Source organism: Ursus americanus, chromosome 17 (assembly GCF_024610735.1).
Source record: "Ursus americanus isolate L20-20 chromosome 17, mUrsAme1.1.p, whole genome shotgun sequence".
Taxonomy (NCBI): Eukaryota; Metazoa; Chordata; class Mammalia; order Carnivora; family Ursidae; genus Ursus; species Ursus americanus.
In genome coordinates this window covers 647,940-665,653 of record NC_142143.1, presented here as the reverse complement: position 1 = coordinate 665,653, position 17,714 = coordinate 647,940, and the positions used below count along the sequence as shown (strand labels likewise).

General features: G+C 55.1%; 1 protein-coding gene across 1 annotated transcript in view; it reads right to left on the bottom strand.

Annotated features, from left to right (window-relative positions):
- Positions 1-921: 921 nt before the first annotated feature.
- Positions 922-17,714, bottom strand: part of TTLL8 (tubulin tyrosine ligase like 8) — a 31,269-nt gene continuing 14,476 nt past the window's right edge. Inside the window, 8 exon segments of the mRNA XM_045815498.2 lie at positions 922-1,923; positions 1,925-2,452; positions 3,045-3,480; positions 5,697-5,940; positions 8,172-8,320; positions 13,866-14,052; positions 15,274-15,396; positions 16,960-17,074. Coding sequence (XP_045671454.2) covers positions 1,843-1,923; positions 1,925-2,452; positions 3,045-3,480; positions 5,697-5,940; positions 8,172-8,320; positions 13,866-14,052; positions 15,274-15,396; positions 16,960-17,074 — 1,863 coding nt within the window. The 3' untranslated portion in view covers positions 922-1,842.

The following is a 17,714-nucleotide window of genomic DNA, read 5'->3' as shown; positions in this document are numbered from 1 at the left end:
TTACATCAAAAGATACCCTAAAGGAGCAAAAAGACACATCCCAAAGTGGGGGACGGCATTTGCAAAAGAGTCAACTGAAAAAGGGAAATCCAGAGTAGATGTCGCCCCCACAAATCCAAAAGAAACAGACCCGCGAGTACAAGGACAGTCGGACAAAAGGCTTGCGCGGGTACTTTTAGGAGGAGAAAAGCAGATGGCCAACACAAGTCTGAAAATAGGCCGTTTTATTGGTCAGCAGAAAATTGCAAACGAGCACCGTGGCCCTGTCTCCAGAGGCAAACGTTAAGATGTCTCCCGACGCCCGGTGCTGGCAGCAGCGGGAACAAAACGGCCATCGGTGTGAACGCCGTCCGAGGGCGGCCCCGTTAGCCATGCTTATACGGCTCAGTGCGCCAGGTCCAAGAGCCCCACCCCACAGGGTCGCGTCCACTTGCAATCTGTGAGTGTGACATTATTTAGCAATAGTCATTGCAGGTGTCGTCGAGTTAGGTTGTCATACTGGAGGGAGGAGGGTGGGCCCCAATCTAACAATGGTGTCCTTACAAGAGTGAGATTTGGACACAGAGACAGAGAGACACAGAGAATGGACACCATGTAAAGACAGGGCAGAGCCTGGAGTGACACGTCTACAAGCCAAGGGACACAGGGATGGCCAGCAGCCCCCGGAAGCTGGGAGAGACAAGGAAGGATTCTTCCCCACAGCCCTGGAGAGCACGGCCCTGTCAAGCCCTTGATTCCAGACTTCGGGCTCCAGAACTTTCAAAGAATGCATTTCCGTCTTTCAGCCACCCCGTCAGTGCTGCTTTGTGACGGGGTGACGCACCCCATCCACGCTTCACTCCTAGAAAGATGCCCGTCGAAAGCTGCACAGTGTTTTACAAAAAGTACACTGTGTTTTCTTAACAGCAAAAAATCTGGACATCGTCCTCACAGAGGCAAGCTGCTGAGCGGTGGGGCTGACCAGCCTCTGCGACAGACTGGACACGAGGGGAGGAGAGAGGGAGGGACTGGGGGTGTCCTCTGAGGGCACTGCCAGCTCTGAAAGCATGTGTTCCCCGAGCCCAAGCCCAGAGCCCGCACTCTGGAGGCAGTCCATGCTTCTCCCTGCAGCAAACATTTACTGAGCCCTGGCTCTGGGCCGTGCACAGCCCCCGGCGCCCCGGTGAGCGGTGACAAGAGCCGGGAAGCACTCTGTCCTTAGGGACCTACGCTCTAGGAGAGATAGACAAGCAGCAGACAGACAGGGGCAGAGAGGCTTTTGGTGCCAGGGAGGGAGGTGGGGAGAGAGGGGGAGAGAAGAAGAGACCGAGACCCAGGCCAGTGGCGGAACAGCGGGCACAGGTGCAGGTGCCTTTGAGCAGGCAAGTGTCCCTGGAGCAGAACCAGGTGAGGGTGTGGGAGTGGCCGGGCTCGTGCCTTTTCCTCAGATGTACTCTGCGGGCCACTGCGGGGTGCCAGACGCCACTGGCGGTGCACTGAGGTACAGACACGGCCGGGCCACCCCCAGAGCCTCAGGGCTGCCCCACACCCGTCTACCTGCGCTCTGAGCCCAGGCCCAGGTCAGGCTCCCAGGCCATGCATGGTCTGCTCCATCAGGAACTTCAGAAAACTGAAGGCAAGAGCCCCGTGACCACCGGTGCCTGTCCACGGCGCCTGGCACCGTTCAGTCCCCCGTGTGCACGACGCTGCCCAAGGAGTGAGACAAAGACCGTCACCCACCCCGTCCTGTGAGGTGTCCCTGGACCTGCTGCTGCAGGAGCCCCATTAGCCCGACAGCCTGGCCAGTCCCAGGACGGGGCCAGGTGCCCCAAACCCCGCTCTGAGCTCAGGCCAGTGCCCACATCAGGACAAGCTCCCTGCCCGGGCCCCAGACCCCCGCCTTGCCCTGGAGGACGAGGAGCAGGCAGCCCCCAGCAGACCCAGGGCTCGGACGGGCGCAAGCAGCCGCGCTGTTACCTGGCGGTTTGGGCGGCTGGAACGGCGCGCCCTCCGCTGTCTTCACGCTTGGAAGCACGGACGGCAGTGGGTGCTCGCTTGGTGTGTTTGCACCCGGGTGTCGACCGGACTCGGCTTTGGTAAGACCAGCTTTCGGGGCCTTCCTGTCTATGTGCTGAAAATCACGAGTGGGGAACTCTATCTTCCCGCCAGCTTCGGCGTTGGCGGACTGCACTTGACAGCTTCTGTCGGCCGACCTCCTTAGGGGCACAGGAAAAGTGCCAGGAAGGACCCTGGCATCTTTCAGTTTCGAGTCTTGCTGGAGAGCCGTGTGCGGAGGTCCTAGGGCCGGGTTTGGCATGGCCGAGGGGCACCTCACTTTTAGGGGCTGAACGTCCAGGAGGGAAGACGGAAAATTCACGTTGGGAATGGGCAGCATCTGCTTCTTGGCTCTCCTCACGCTAACGCCTTCCACGCAGAGGTCAGACCCGTGGAAGGGCGGCAGTTCCACAGCTGGCTAGTCGAGGAGGGCAGCGTTAGGGGGTCGCCCAGAGACCCATGCTCCCCCTTCCTGAGTCTGCAGCTGGCCAGCCGGGCGTAAGGCCTCAAGAGAAGCATGGGCCACACTTCCCTGTGGCTGGGCTGCCCACCAGGTCCCTCCTCCAGAGGGGCCTGGACACAGGGTTCCCCCCATGGAACCCGAGTCCCTGGCAAAGTGACTGCCCAGCCCTGCCTCCTGGCCTGCAGGAAGGCTTCCAGCAGGGAGCAGGCACCGGCCGGAGCCCTGAAGGAGGACACAGTTTTCACCAGGGGGGAGGAGGGAGGACACTGCAGGTCTGGAAAGGAGCAGCCTAGATTCTGAGCCTGGAGGCCATGGACCTCCCACCGGTCCAGGCAGGGGGCTTCCCGGCCTGGTGTGACCACAGAGCTGGGGCTGGCTAGGGAGGAGAGGGAGTGAAGCAGAGTGCTGAAGGCCGGCTGGGGCCAGGCGAGCCCCTGCGGCGACCCGAGTTACTGCCTGCTCCCTTTGCCTGAAGTGGCTGCAGCCACGGAAGGGCCGCAGCAGGTGCCTGGCTCTGCCCCCAAGCCCCCGGCCCTGCACCCCTCACCTGTCTCCACAGCAGCTCAAAGTTGCCGATGTCGCAGTTGCGGTCGACCTTGCGGTCCACGACCACCTTGATGGTGTCCTCCTGCACCTGGGCGCACAGCTGGGCTGTGACCGGCGTGGACGCGTGCATGGTGGGGCTGGAGTTGATCTCAATCAGCCAGGGCTGGAAGTCGCGCCCCAGGATGAAGTCGGCCCCGTACAGCTCGAAGCTGTTTCTGCGCGGCTCCACGCGGTCCTGGGCCGCCCTCATGGTGTTGGCGATGGCCCGCTTCATGGCGGGGTAGATGACGCCAGCCCACGCGGCCCCGCGGCCCCTCTTCTGCAGGTACTCCCGGAACCTGGTGCTGGTCCACATGTTGTGGTAGGGCAGCAGGGGGCTGCGGTCCTTGTCGTTCCTCAGGTGCCTCTGGATGGAGTTGTTGCACAGGTGGATGGCGCTGCGTGAGGCAAGGCCGGCGGTCAGGCCGGCGCCCCCGGGACTCTGGACCCGCAACCCCGCCCCCGGGCCACCACCCCACCTTGCCCTGCCCCCAGGCCCCCCAGACCTCCGCCGCTCGGGACCTGCGACCCCGGACCCCGCGACCCCGTCTCCGGAACCCTTGTGCCCCACCTATCCCGATGCCCATGCAGACACCTCCCCTGAGATCCCACCCCCGCTGACCCTCTGCCCCCACAGACCCCCAGGCCACCGCTAACCCCGCCCTCAGAGACTCTGCTCTTGAGACCCCGCCCCCCCCACCCCAGGGCGGCTGCAGGAGGGGCTCTGATAGCTCCGGGTGCTCCAGAAGTAACACCTCCCAGAACCTCAGTTTCCCCATCTGCACCTGGCAATAGAGATGTGGCTTTTGCAGAGCTGGTCTGGTGAGACAAAGTGAGAAAGAGTCTCTGTGAAACTATAATTAATTAATTTACGCTCTTGCCGTGTTCCAAACAGGTTTTGAAACAGGTGAGCCATGTGGCTCTGTGTAGTAAGACCCGTCCCTGGGACCCTGGAGAGGTCATACTTCCAGAGAACAGAAGGGCCTTGCGACCCGAGATCGGTGGAATTAGGGTTGTGGACCCACAGTGCCAACATGGCACTCCTTCCATTAATTTTGGCCGGTACACTGGAGGCTGGGCCATGTCCAGTCGGAAACGATTTCAGGGAATCTCCTGTCTGCTGGGGTGAGGGTTATGGTCCCAGATGGAGAAATGGGGCTCAGAGAGGGCAAGAGATCTGCCAGGCACCCCGTCACGGCTCGGTGGGTCCGGTGGCCTGGGGCTGGGGCGGGAGGGCTGGAAGGGGCTCCCTGTGCCGTGAGCTCCAGGACCCCTCTTCCAGACCCTCGTGGCCTGGCAGAGACGAACTCACTCCAGGAGCTGCCAGCCAGAACCACTTCTCCCCAACAGCCTGCTCCTGACAAGTGTGACTCCAAGTGTCACTTGCCAGGTGTGACTCTTGGTGTGGCCACAGCCCCTAACCCGGGGGCACAGCTAACACGCCCGAGACATCAGCTGAACAGCTCTCAGCGGTCTCAAATCTGAGCGGAGACCAGGAGTCAGACCTTAACCTGAGCCCCCCAGGCGCCACCCCCCTTTCTTAAGTAGGCCGCATGCCCAGCGTGCCCTTTCGCTTCTGCATGACTCCCCTGTAAAGCTCCTGGTCAAGATGCCTTGGCACCCAGCCCCACAAAGCGTGGGGGTCGCAAGGCAGAACGGGGAAGCCCCTGGTTTGGACAGCGGCGAGGGAAATTCTCTGCCTCACTCCGCAGGCTTTGCAGAGGGGCCTCGCCATCCCTGCCACACACGTCCTGCCCACTCAGAGACCCTGGCGAGGTGTGCATTCCCCCACCCCTGGCACCCCCTTCCTGGATGTCTGAGCCTCTGCCCAGCACCTCCACATGGCACCCCACCCAGCACCCTGCCCCCCAGAAGCCTTGGGATGTGGGGTGCGACCCACACGGTCCTGCCCTTTTCTGGCTCAGGTGCTCCCCACTTCTTGTCCTGTCCGGCACAGCTGGGGTCCTCAGAGGACCCCTCAGGCCATCCTCACGTCCCACAGGATGCCTCGTCAGGGCTGCACCCCTACCTCCCCCAGCTGTCTGCAGGACCCCCCACCCCAGGACTTCGGGGCTCACAAAGAGAAGGCCCCGTAGGGACTGCTGAGGGGGGTTGAGGGGCTGGCAAGGCAGATGTCCCCCCGGGAGCCTCCAAAGGTGCCGGGGCCAGAGAGGAGGACAGTGCCCCAGGGAGAGCAGCACACTCAGGCTTGGCCGGCTGAAGGTCATGTGAGAGCACAGCCGGCCACTCAGCCTTTCCAGCAGGCGGGCAGCACCCCCCACCGGCGGTGGCTCTGACCTCCCTCGAGATGTGTCCTCCCTGGGCCATGCCTGGCACCTTGTGGGCACACGGCACATGGAGCTTTGGGATTTTCTGGAGAAGATGCACATCTTATGGGTACAGAGCACGGGCGGCGAGGAACAGCAGGCTGGGCTGGGCCCGCCCCTCGGGGACAGAGGCCATTTACCCTCCCCGAGCCTGCTTCCTCATTTGTGCCTCCGGTGGTGAGGGGGTCAGCAGACGTGGCCTGGCACCCGACCCCGTTCCCACAGCTGTTGTGGGCGCACACTGTGCCCCCAGCACCCGCTGGCACCCAGCTGACATGCCAACGGACCTGTCCAGGTTTTCCAGGGAGAAGCGCTGCGTGGAAAACCGCAGGTAGCTCTCCTTGTAGAACCAGATGGTCAGGGGGTTCCAGTCGGTGACCAGGAACCACTGCCTGATGTCGAACTTGGTGTCGTAGATGAGCAGTGGGGTCTCGATGTACTTCTGCACCACCCACTTGTTGTCCTTGGCAGACAGGGGGTCCGCAGCCACCAGCTCCAGGATCTCCTCCACTCGGTTCATGCATACGATGTCTGCAAGAGGTCACCACTCAGCCCCAGGGCACGGCACGCGTGGTCCAGCGTCGGCCCTGAGACCCAAGATGGCTTTGATCCAGGGCCGGTCGGCAGCAGAGCTGGGTGGCCGGGCAGGGAAGGCTTTGCCCTCACAGCGGAGGCCACAACCGTTGCCGTACCCCCAGGCTCTCCCAGCAGGGGGCCAGCCCCCAGGATTCAAGAGAGGACACAGAATGGAGAGGGGCGGGGGTGGGGACAGAGGCATGTTTAAAGGCACCAGCCCTGGGTGTGGGGTGGACAAGGGGCAGGGAAGCTCTGTGGGCCTCAGGGAACCAGCAGACAGGGGCGGCAGGTGTCCAGGGACCTGGGGTCTGGTGAGGCCTCACTCCCAAGGGTGCCTGGACAAATGGTGGGACTGCACATCAGTACTCGAATTCCGGTCCTCCTTCACTCTGCAGGAGGGTTTGCAACTTCTCAGCCTCACCCCCCGGAGTTCGGCCATATGACTAAGGTGACCAGTGACATCTGAGTAGAGATGACATGTATCCCTCTCGTCCCTTGGGTCATCACCAGACCCTCCAGCCCTCTCTTTCTCTGCCATGACAACCCTGAAGCCTGGAGCGGGTAGGGGGACTTTGGTGAACCCCCCCCCCCAACTATCTTCTCATGCCAACCCATAATGGACAAGCATGAGTAGAGACGAACTGGTCTCACTGACGGCCACCGAGGTTTGGGGACTGCTTGTTACCCAGCACAGTCTGGCCTATCCCGACTGATCTGTCGCTGAAGGGGAGCGCCATGTGCAGAGGCCCCGAGGCACAAGGCATAGCAACACACGAGAGGGGCTGTCCCCACAAGAATGTAAGTCTAGTCTCTTCAACTGTAAGCTGAGACCTTGCCATCCTGAAATGAAAAATAGGGCAAAGCGGCAGACCTCTGAAGTTATCCCGGGCTCAGAGCAGGAAGGGGCCCAGCCAGAAAGCACTGCATTTGGATTCGAACAGCTGGGTCTGACGTGTCCGTGCAGCGTGCCTGGGATGCAGGCATCTGCAGTGGGAGGAAGGTCGGCCCTGACGGACAGAAGGAGGGACGCCACCACCAAGAGCAGCAGGCTCAGGAGAGAGCCCAGAGAGGAGCACTGGCCCGACCCCGGAGGGCGGGCGCTCAGAGGACAGTGGGGGGAAGGCCAGGAAAGACAGTGTTTCGGGTCAGATGTGATAACATCAGAAATGAATAAAGATTTTTAAAATCACATAAAAATTAACCACTTACGAATTTAAAACAACAAAAAAACTCCTCAAATAACCCAAGGGGAAAATTAAATATCAAAAACAAAAAACACAAAAAACAAAACTGAAGTCTACTCAGGAAGTGAGGACATCATGGAACGCGAACAAGCAGTGAGGGCCGTCTCCGCGGGGAGGACACAGCCTTAGGGCTTGACTGTTGCACAGGAAAGACCGGGGATAAGTAACCTTAGCGCTAAAGTCAGAGCCAAGGGGGAAACCACCCCTCACAGGAAACTGGAAAATGCAACTGGAGGCTGGTCCTTTGGCAACACAAATATGATTTTAAAACCTTGAAACCCCTGCTTTAAAAAGAACACACGGTACTCACCGTTAGGAATAGAGGACACAGTCCTAGCTACGACACAAGACGAGGTACAGAACCTGAGCCCATCAGACAAAACCACAGACAAAGAGTACAGGCCTTCAGGAGGGGCCTCCAAGAGAGCCTGGCGCTTATGGCTGAGTAAGGAAGGGAGTTCCGCTGCTGCTGGAGACGGAAGTCCTCCATCCACCCAAGCAGCTAGGGTAAGCCTGTTGCCGAGACTGGGCGAGGTAATGTAAAACGGAAAGCACAGCCCAGTTTAACTTAGGAACATTCCAGTTCTTTAGCAGACCTCAGAAGCGGGCCCGCCTCGCGGAGAGCCCTGAGCTGCACACCTGGGCCTGGGCGCGCGCTGGGCTCTGGGGGGCCGCACACCTGCGCCTGGGCGCTCGCCCTGGGCTCCGGGGGGGGGGGGGGGGCGCACACCTGCGCCTGGGCGCTCGCCCTGGGCTCCGGGGGGCTGCACACGTGCGCCTGGGCGCTCGCCCTGGGCTCCGGGGGGCTGCACACCTGCGCCTGGGCGCTCGCCCTGGGCTCCGGGGGGCCGCACACCTGCGCCTGGGCGCGCGCGCTGGCTCGGGGGGGGGGGCGGCGGGGGGCACAGGTAGCCGCCTCGCAGCGCCCAGCCTCCGACTCACCTCGGCCGCGAGACTTGGCTGCAGGCTTTATGATCCAGATGTTCCGAAGCCCGTCGATGTCCGTCTGAGGGTTCACGGACGCGATTTTATTCAGCAGAGCCTGGCACTGCGAAAAGTGATTCCTTGAATTGGAGATGAACGCGTCACCACTACAAAGCAAGATCCAGAGAGCCCGTGAGATGCCGTGAGACCTCTGTGGGATGTGCGTGTAGTGTGTCCCTCCACTCTGTGGCTTGTCTTTCCATTCTCCGGGTCGTGTTTCTTCATAAACAGTTTTTCATGTCAATGAAGTACAATTTATCAACTTGCTCTATTATGATTAGTGCTTTTAGTGAACTATTTAAGAAATCTTTGTCTTCCTTGTGGTTACGAAGATATACTCCCATGTTTTCCTTTTCTGTAACTTTCACATTTCACACGTACATCTCAAGTTAATCTTTGTGTGTTTAGGAGACAGGATTCAAGATACACCTTTTCTGTCCACAAGGGTGCTCATTGCTCAGGCACCATTTAGTGCAAGGACTAACCGTTCCTAAGGGTTGGTGCTACGTGCCCGTGTGCATGACAATCTGCATTTAGACGCTGTTCCGTGACAATGGTCTGGTAACGCCCTGTAGCCCAATGCCACCCCGTCTGGGTGACGGTACATGTATCGTAAGTCTTGAAATACGGGTAAAAGTTCCCTAATTTTGTTTTTCTTTCTTTTTTTTTTTTTTAAAGATTTTATTTATTCGACAGAGAGAGAGATAGCCAGCGAGAGAGGGAACACAAGCAGGGGGAGTGGGAGAGGAAGAAGCAGGCTCCTAGCGGAGGAGTCTGATGTGGGGCTCGATCCCATCACGCTGGGATCACGCCCTGAGCCGAAGGCAGACGCTCAACCGCTGTGCCACCCAGGCACCCCTAATTTTGTTTTTCTTGATCAAGGTTGTCTTGGCTTTTCTTAAATCACTTGTATTTCCAAATAAATTTTAGAATCAGTTTGTCAATTCCTCCCACTCAAGCCCATAAGAAAAATCCCTGCATAGATTTTTGATCGGGATTACGTTGAATCTGTAGCTTAGTTTGGGAAGAAAAAAAATCTCTATACCACTGAGTCTTCGAATTTATGAACATGGTTTTATTAAACACACACACACACTTATTAGGTCACTGATTTTTTTTTTTAAAGATTTTATTTATTTATGTGACAGAGAGACAGCCAGCGAGAGAGGGAACACAGCAGGGGGAGTGGGAGAGGAAGAAGCAGGCTCACAGCGGAGGAGCCCGATGTGGGACTCGATCCCGGAATGCCGGGATCACGCCCTGAGCCGAAGGCAGACGCTTAACGACTGTGCTACCCAGGCGCCCCCTAGGTCACTGATTTCTATTAAACTTAATAATGTTCTGTTTAGGGTCTTCGGTTTATATTATTACATAATAATATGTTTTCTGGATGTCTGTTGATGTTATTATAGATTGCATCTTTAGAATTCCACTCTATGATTGTTGTGAGCCTATACGGACACCACCTGGTGCCTACTGACCTCACTAAACTCACGTAACTTTCTGTGTGATTTTTAAAATTTTCTATGTGCATAATCAGGTCATCAGTAAATAGGTTTGCTTCTTTCTGATCTTATGCCTTCTATTTTCTTTTTTTCTGTACTATTAAACTAAACAGACCATTCAGCCCATATGAGTAGCGGTTATGATAGCGGGCATTTTTGTCTCATTCTGATTTCAAGGAGAACACTTTCAATACATACCATTAAGAAATATGTTAGCTTTAGAGTTTTCTTCTTTATTCTGTAAATGTGATAGAATCTACCAATTGACATTTTTTTCTATTTTTTATTGTAAAATATATATAACATAAAATTTGCCATTTTAAGTGTGAGGCTCAGTAGTATGAAGAATATTTATATTGTGCAACTATCACCCCTACCTGCCCCCAGGATTTTTCATCTTCCAAACTGAAACTCTGTCCCCATTAAACACTCATTCCCCATCCCCTCCCCCAGACCCTGATAACCACCATCTACCTTCTGTCTCTGTGATTTTGACCACCCTAAGTACCTCATACAAGTGAAATCACACAATATTTGTATTTTTCACTTACAATGTCCTCAAGGTTCACCCATGCTATAGCAGGCACCAGAACTTCCTTTTTAAGGGTGACTAATATCCCACCGATCAGTTTTTAAATATTAAGCCAACTGAGTTCCTGGAACTTAAATTGGACTTGAAGAAATAAAATTGTTTTTATTCATAGATGACATATCCTATATATAGAAAATCCTAAGGAACACACACAGTACGAAGTACTGGAACTAATAAATGGGTTCAGCAAAGTTACAGTTACAAGATCAATATAAAAAAATCAATTATGGGGGTGCCTGGGTGGCCCAGTCGGTTGAGCTTCTGACTCTTGGTTTCAGAGTTGTGATATCGAGCCCCGTGTTGGGCTCTGCACTCAGCGTGGAGTCTGCTTGGGTTTCTCTCTCCCTCTGCCCCTCCCCCGCCTCTCTCTCTCTCTCCAAAATACATAAAATCTTTAAAAAAATCAATTATACTTTTATATTCTGCCCACAAAAAATCCTAAAACAAAATTAAAAAAACAATTCCATTCATAATATCTAAAAGAATAAAACACATAGGAATACATCTAACAAAAGAAATGCAAGATTTGGACACGGAAGCTATAAAGCATCCTTGACGTACATGTTAAAAGATCTAATCAAGTGGAGAAACAAATTTGTGGACATTAACACATTCTCTTGTAAGAAAGTTTTTTTTTAGTAGGCTTCACAGGTAGAGCCCAAAGCTGGGCTTGAACTCCTGACCCTGAGATCAAGACTCCCATACTCAACAGACTGAGCCACCCAGGCTCCCTCACATAACGGACACATTCTTAAATAACCAATGGCTCAAAGAAGAAATCACAAAGGAAATTAGAAAAATGCTTAGAGACAAATGAAAATGAAAATACAACGTACTAAAGCATATGGGATTGCTAGTGGTGCCAAAGGGGAAACTGACAGCTATAAAGGCTTACATTAAAAAACAAGAAAAGTCCCAAAACAGCAGCCTAACTTTGTAACTTAAGAAACGAGAAAAAGAATATACTAGACCCAAAGCTAGTGGAATGAATTGATCAATAAAGATTAGAGCAGAATTAATCAAAATAGAGAAAATTAATTAAACACTAAGTTGGTTCTTTGAAAAGATCAACAAAATCGACACACCTTTAGCTCAATGGACTTAGAAAAGAGAGAATACTCAAGTTACTAAAATAAAAAATGATATTGGCGACATCATTACTGATTCTACAAAAATAAAAAAGACTATAAGAGAGTATTATGAACAGTTGTACACCAAGAAATTGGGAAGCCTAAATGAAATGGGCAAATTCCCAAGAAACACAAAAGCTACCAAGACTAAATTGTGAAGAAACAGAAAATATGAATAGATTTATAACTAGTAAAGTGTTTGAATCAGTATTCAAAAATCTCCCAACAAAGAAAAGCCCAGGGCCTGACAGCTCCACGGTGAATTCTACCAAACATTTAGAGAAGAACCATACCAGTCCTTCTCAAACTTTTCCAAAAAATGGAAGAGGAGGAAACACTTCTAATTTGTTCTATGAGGCCAGAATTACTCTGATACCAAAGCCAGACAAAGACACTGCAAGAAAAGAAAACTACACATCAATGTCCCTTATGAACGCTGACGCAAAAATCCTCAACAAATGCTAGCAAACCAGACTCAGCAGCATATTAAGGGATCGCACTCCAAAACCAGGAGGGGTTTATTACAGGAGCGCAGGAATGGTTCAACATCTGAAAATCAATTAACATGATATCCCACATTACCAGATGAAGAGGGAAAACCCACACGACCATCTCAATTCATGCAGAAAAAGCACTTGACAAACTTTAACACCCTTTCCTAATAAAAACACTCAACAAACCAGGAATAAAGGGAAGTTAACTCAACATAATAAAGGCCATATATGAAAACCTACATCAAACGCTATACTCAATGGTGAAAGTCTGAAAGGTTTTCCTTTAAGATTAAGAATAAGACAAGGGGTGGGGCGCCTGGGTGGCGCAGTCGTTAAGCGTCTGCCTTCAGCTCAGGGTGTGATCCCGGCGTTCTGGGATCGAGCCCCACATGGGGCTTCTCTGCTGGGAACCTGCTTCTTCCTCTCCCACTCCCCCTGCTTGTGTTCCCTCTCTCGCTGGCTGTCTCTCTCTGTCAAATAAATAAATAAAAAATCTTAAAAAAAAAAAAAAAGAATAAGACAAGGGGTGCCAGAGTGGCTCAATCAGTAAAGTGTCCAACTCTTGATCTCAGCTCAGGTCTTGATCTCAGGGCTGTGAGTTCAAGCTCTGTGCTGGGCTCCACATAGGATGTGGAGTCTACTTAACAAGAAGAAAAAAAGAATAAGACAAGAATGCCTACTTTCAACATTCAACGGAGTAATAGACGTGCTAGCAAGAGCAATAAGAGAAGGAAAAGAAATAAACGGCAAACTAGAAAAGGAGACGTAAAATGATCTGTTTGCAGGTGATATGATTGTATATGTAGAAAATCCTAAAGATTCCACCAAAAAACCCTGTTACATCTAATAAGTACAAAGTAAGAAGATATAAAGTCAACAAACATCAGTCGCATATCTGTACACTAGCAAGGAACAATATGAAAAGGAAATTATGAAAGCAATTCTACTTACAACCCCATCAAAAATAATAAAATACTTAGGAATTAACCAAGGAGGCGAAAGGTACAATAAAAACTACAAAAAATTGCTGAAAGAAATTAAAGAAGACATAAATAAATGGAGAAACGTCCATGTTTATGGATTAAAAGATTTAATATTGTTTAAGATGCTAGTAGTAGCCAAAATGATCTATAAATTCAATACAATTCCTATTCAAAATCCCGATGATGTTTTTCACAGAAATAGAAAAACCCACCCTCAAATTCAAATAGACTCTCAAGGGACCCGAATAGCCAAAACAATCTTGAAAAAGAACAAAGATGGACGACATACACTTCTTGATTTCGAAACTTACGACAAAGCTACACTTATCAAAACAGTGTGTTACTGGCATGAGGACAGACAGAAGACCAATGAAACAGAACAGAGACCCCAGAAATAAACCCTCTCGTATATGGTGAAATGATTTTTGACAAGGGTGCCCATGCTATTCAATGGGGAATGAGTTTGGATCCTTACCTAAAACCATGTGAAAAAATTAATGCAAAATGGGTCAAAGACCTAAATGTAAGATCAAAAACTATGAAAATCTTGAAGAAAATGTAGGGCCAAATCTTCAAGACATTGAAGTCCTCAATGATTTCTTGGATATGACACCAAAGTACAGGCAACAAGAGAAAAAAACAGACAAATTGGACTTCATGGAGTTTTTAAATGTGTGCATCAAAAGATACAATCAACAGAGTGAAAAGGCAATCACAAAATAAGAGAAACTGTTTGGAAGTCATGTATCTGAAGGGGGCTAACAACAACCAACTTGATTCACCCCAACACCCAGACAGGTGCTTCAGACGTCCCAGAGGCGGGACCTCCCTAGGCACTTGTGACGCCCGCCCCCACGCACCCCATTTAGGTGAGCCAGCAGGTGCACGCTGGCTCTCGCCGCCCGGCCCCAGGCACGGCCAGAGGGCCCCGGACAAGGTGCGTCTTACTGAATGAGGCAGTAGTACTGCTGTGTCAGATCCCTCCACTCGTCCTCCGTGAGGTCCTTGGAGGCGTCCTCAGAGACGTCGATGTCCTCGTGCTCCAGCTGCCCCAGGTAGGCCTGGCACACCTTGCACGCGGCGTCCACGAGCTGTCCCGAGAGGCCCTTGAGCTTGGATTCGGCATTCTCGGAAGCTGAAACCCAAGCATGGGCTGTGGAGTGGGACCGCCTGGGGCACTGCACAAAGACCACCCCAGCCTTCCACGCCTTCTCTGGGCAGCCAACCTGCGCTCCAGGCGCGCCTCCCCCGCTGCACATACCCTCCAACCAGACTCAGTCCCGCGGGCGGCCATGTGGCACGCCTTCCGAACTTGCTACAAAACCTTTACTTTTCTGGGCACAGGCCGGGTACTCAGTAAGTACTTGGGAGCAGCCCCGTCTGACGCCCGCAAGCCGGTAGGCGCTTGGCGGCTGCCTGCGTCTGGCCTCTTCCTCGGCACCTCATGCTCCTGGGGCCCCGGAGTCAAGCTGAACCCGCGGGTGTCAGGAAGCACTGAGCACAGGGAGTCCTCCCGCCAAGGTGAGAGCGAACCTCCAGGAGCCCAGCTCCCACGCAAGGCAGCCCGGAGCCCTAGTCCGCGAGGGAGAACGAGCCGGCAATCAGCAACAGTGCGCGTGGTTGTGGGGTCGGAGCCCGGAGGAACGGGGAGGCTGGGAAGCTGTACAAAACCAACTCCGCAAGTGTGCGTGGGGCTGGGGGGGTTGGGCACCGTGGGGGCTGAGGCACCGCAGACCCAGGGCCCCAGCAGCGGCGGACCAGGAGAAGGGGCTGCCGTTCACGTGGTTGCTGTACAGACTACAACGAACGTTTTTAAACTGTATCAACGTGAAATTCACAGAACATAAAATAGCTGCCTTAAAGTGAAAATGCGCACTTCTGTTTTCTGGTCAGGCACAGAAGGGGCCTGGAAGTTGCCAGTCCACCCTGACAAGTAAACCAACAACTCTTCTTTGCTCCGTCAGAGAACCGAGGTCACAGGACAAACTGCTGACCCCAATCGCAGAGGAAGTGGTCTGCGTGACAGTGACGTGTCAACGTGGTTCACCGATCACGACAAATTCTCCATCGGTGAGGGGTGGTAGGAGAGGAGGCGGGGGCCGGGCGTACATGGGAGATCCCTGTACCTTCTGCTCAACCTGGCCGTGAAGCTAAAAAGGCTCCAAGAGAGTGAACAACGAAATACTGATTTGGGTTTCGTAGGCCTGACGCCACGGTGACGCTGTGCCACGCAGGAAAGCCATTCCATGTCACCTCCTTCTGCGGGGCGGGGGACAACACCACCCCGGACGCATGGCCCCGCTGTCCCTCCCGGCACAGCCTCCAGGCACGGTGCAGCCTCGGGCCCCACACACACCTTTCTTGTTGCCGGGGCCCGTGTCGCAGGCCTCCCCCCTGCTGCTGGGTTTGCCTCTGCCGTGGTTCTGGTGGCTGACCACCCACTTGAGGATGCTGGAGGCCACCGTGCGCCGAAAGTCGTCTGAAAGGACACCAAGGCCTCGCCCCCTCTGCCTGCGCCGGGGACCAGGGACTTCGGCCAGCACCAGCTGTCCTCAGCCTCGGTGCCCCACAGCCTGCAGTGGCCTCCCTTCCTGCCCCCACAGCATTGGAGGGGGCGGTTCGCTCTGCCCTCAGCCCCCACCTCCAACCTGGTCCTTCTCCCTCCTGCTCCTCTGCAGATGGGAGTCTAATACACCCCCCTGCACACCCCCTCCCTACTCTCCTCTGCTCTCCCCACCCCCACCCAGGGCCACGTCCATGGAGGCCCCTGTGCTTGTCCTCGTTCCTGCTCCCTGTGCCCTCAGCCCCACAGCAGAGGACAGAAGCCCCCTGCAGACACAGTAGGACCCTTCCCATCCCAGGAGCCTCTCTGGACCTCCCTGGACATGCTGGCTTCCACAGGGGGGCCCTGCACACCCACCTTGCACGGAAGGCAGCTCTGGGTCCCGCAGACCCGGGCTTGGGGCTGGCCTGGCTCTGAGTGCTCTCTGGGGCCAGGAGAGGCAGCCAGCATCCCCGTGAGCGAGCCCACGCTCTGAGGCCTGTCTTACCCAATGCCACTCCAACCCATGCCCCCTGGGAGGTCCGCAAGAAGTTCCAGTACCTTCTCACCAAAACCAAACCAAAACTTGCTCCTTGCTCGTCTCCACAGAGGAGACCCCCGATCCGCCCAGATGGAGACATCCAGAACCTTCATTCCCTTCCCCGGCCCCTCCAGGGCCCTGGAGCTTCGCACCTGAGTCTCCTTCCTCCAGAACAAACACCCCTGAGCTTGTGTGCTGACTCCTAGGCCCTGGGCCCTGTGGACACGCAGGTACAGGGCCTGCTCCAGCCTGGTCCCCTTGGGCCTCCCTGCCTCTGGGTCTCCGCCTAGTGCCCCCTCTCTGAGAGACCCCTGCTCACTGCCCTCCCCTCCGCTGCACTTCTCACCTCCAGCCCCCACGGCCCCTGCCTTGTCCTGCCTGCGTCTGTGTGCTCCTGGGAGACCCAGGGTGGGGTCAGGACCTACGGCACGGGTGCTGGTGGAAGCCGGATCTCCGAGGCCCCCAGATCAGGTGCTCCAGAAACACGGGTCACCCCCAAATGAACACTGCCCAGCTGCTCTGACCTTCACTTTCTGTCCCTCTCTCGTCAGCTCAAACCAGGAACCTTCCCTCTGTTCCCAGGCCAGAGCCCGTGGTCCACAGGCGCTCAGTTCTGGGTCCCAGGACTGTCCCCACACCAGCCTCCCCCAGAAATCCAGTCAGAAACAAGCTGCTGGTGCGAGAGTCCACAGCCTCCACCAGCCTCCCACGCATCCTGCTTTACCGGTGCTGCTCGTAGAAGTGTCTGGACTAGCCCTCGCCCCTCGAAAGGGAGCTGAGCCCTGGGGAGGGGTCTCGGGACAGGACCAGGCCCTCTGCCAACACCCCCCGCCAGTCCCCGGCCCTGCAGCTGTGGCCCAGCCCACCCCCCTTCCAAAGGCTCCCGCAGCCCCTCAGCGGGAGGTGGACCACAGAGGGGCCCTGATGCCAGGTGGCCTCCGCCTCAGCCCCGGACTTACCCAGGAACTCCTGCTTCTCACTCTCAGTGCAGAGGCCATAACAGCGGGGGAAGAAGGAGTCGGGGTTGGCTTGGACGTACCACGGCAGGCTCCTCATGCTCACACATAGCCCGATCTCCAGAGACAGCGGCACGTTAGGCCCCCACAGGCCACGTGCTGGTCCCCTCAGACCAGCCTGAACGCCCACAGGTCTGGCAGGCGGCACCCGTTCCAAAGAGCTCCTGGGAGGGGCGCTTCCTGGAGCAGACCCCTCCCCCGCCCCCTGCCCTTCCTGCCCGGCCAGCTGGTTCAAACAACAGGGGGACCCCATGTGCAGGCTGGGGCAATCTGAGGCCACAAGGGTGGTAGGTCCTGCATTTATCTCCCAGGTCCCTAACTGGTGCTGGGCCCAGGACCCAGGAAGGAGGGACCTAGCTTCTGGGCACAGTCACCACGGGCCGCATTTGGAAAAAGGTGCCAAGCGCTGGGGAGATGCAGTGCCTGCTGGCTGCTGGGCACACTGGTGGCCACGCTGCACGGGGTCTTTGTAGGGAGCCCAGGGGAGCTCCTCCGCCCGCACCCCGAAGGAGGCCAGCAGCTGAGGCCGGGTGAGGGTGCATGGGGCCAGACACCCACAGGAAGCCCTGGGGGCAGTGTGAGCCTCATCCCTGACCCTCCGTGTCATCATTGCGTGTTGAGGGGATGGTCTCCTTGTTGCCCGGAAGCCCCTCTACCCAACCTCTCCTGCGTGGGTCCAGGCAGGCCTGTCCACCCTG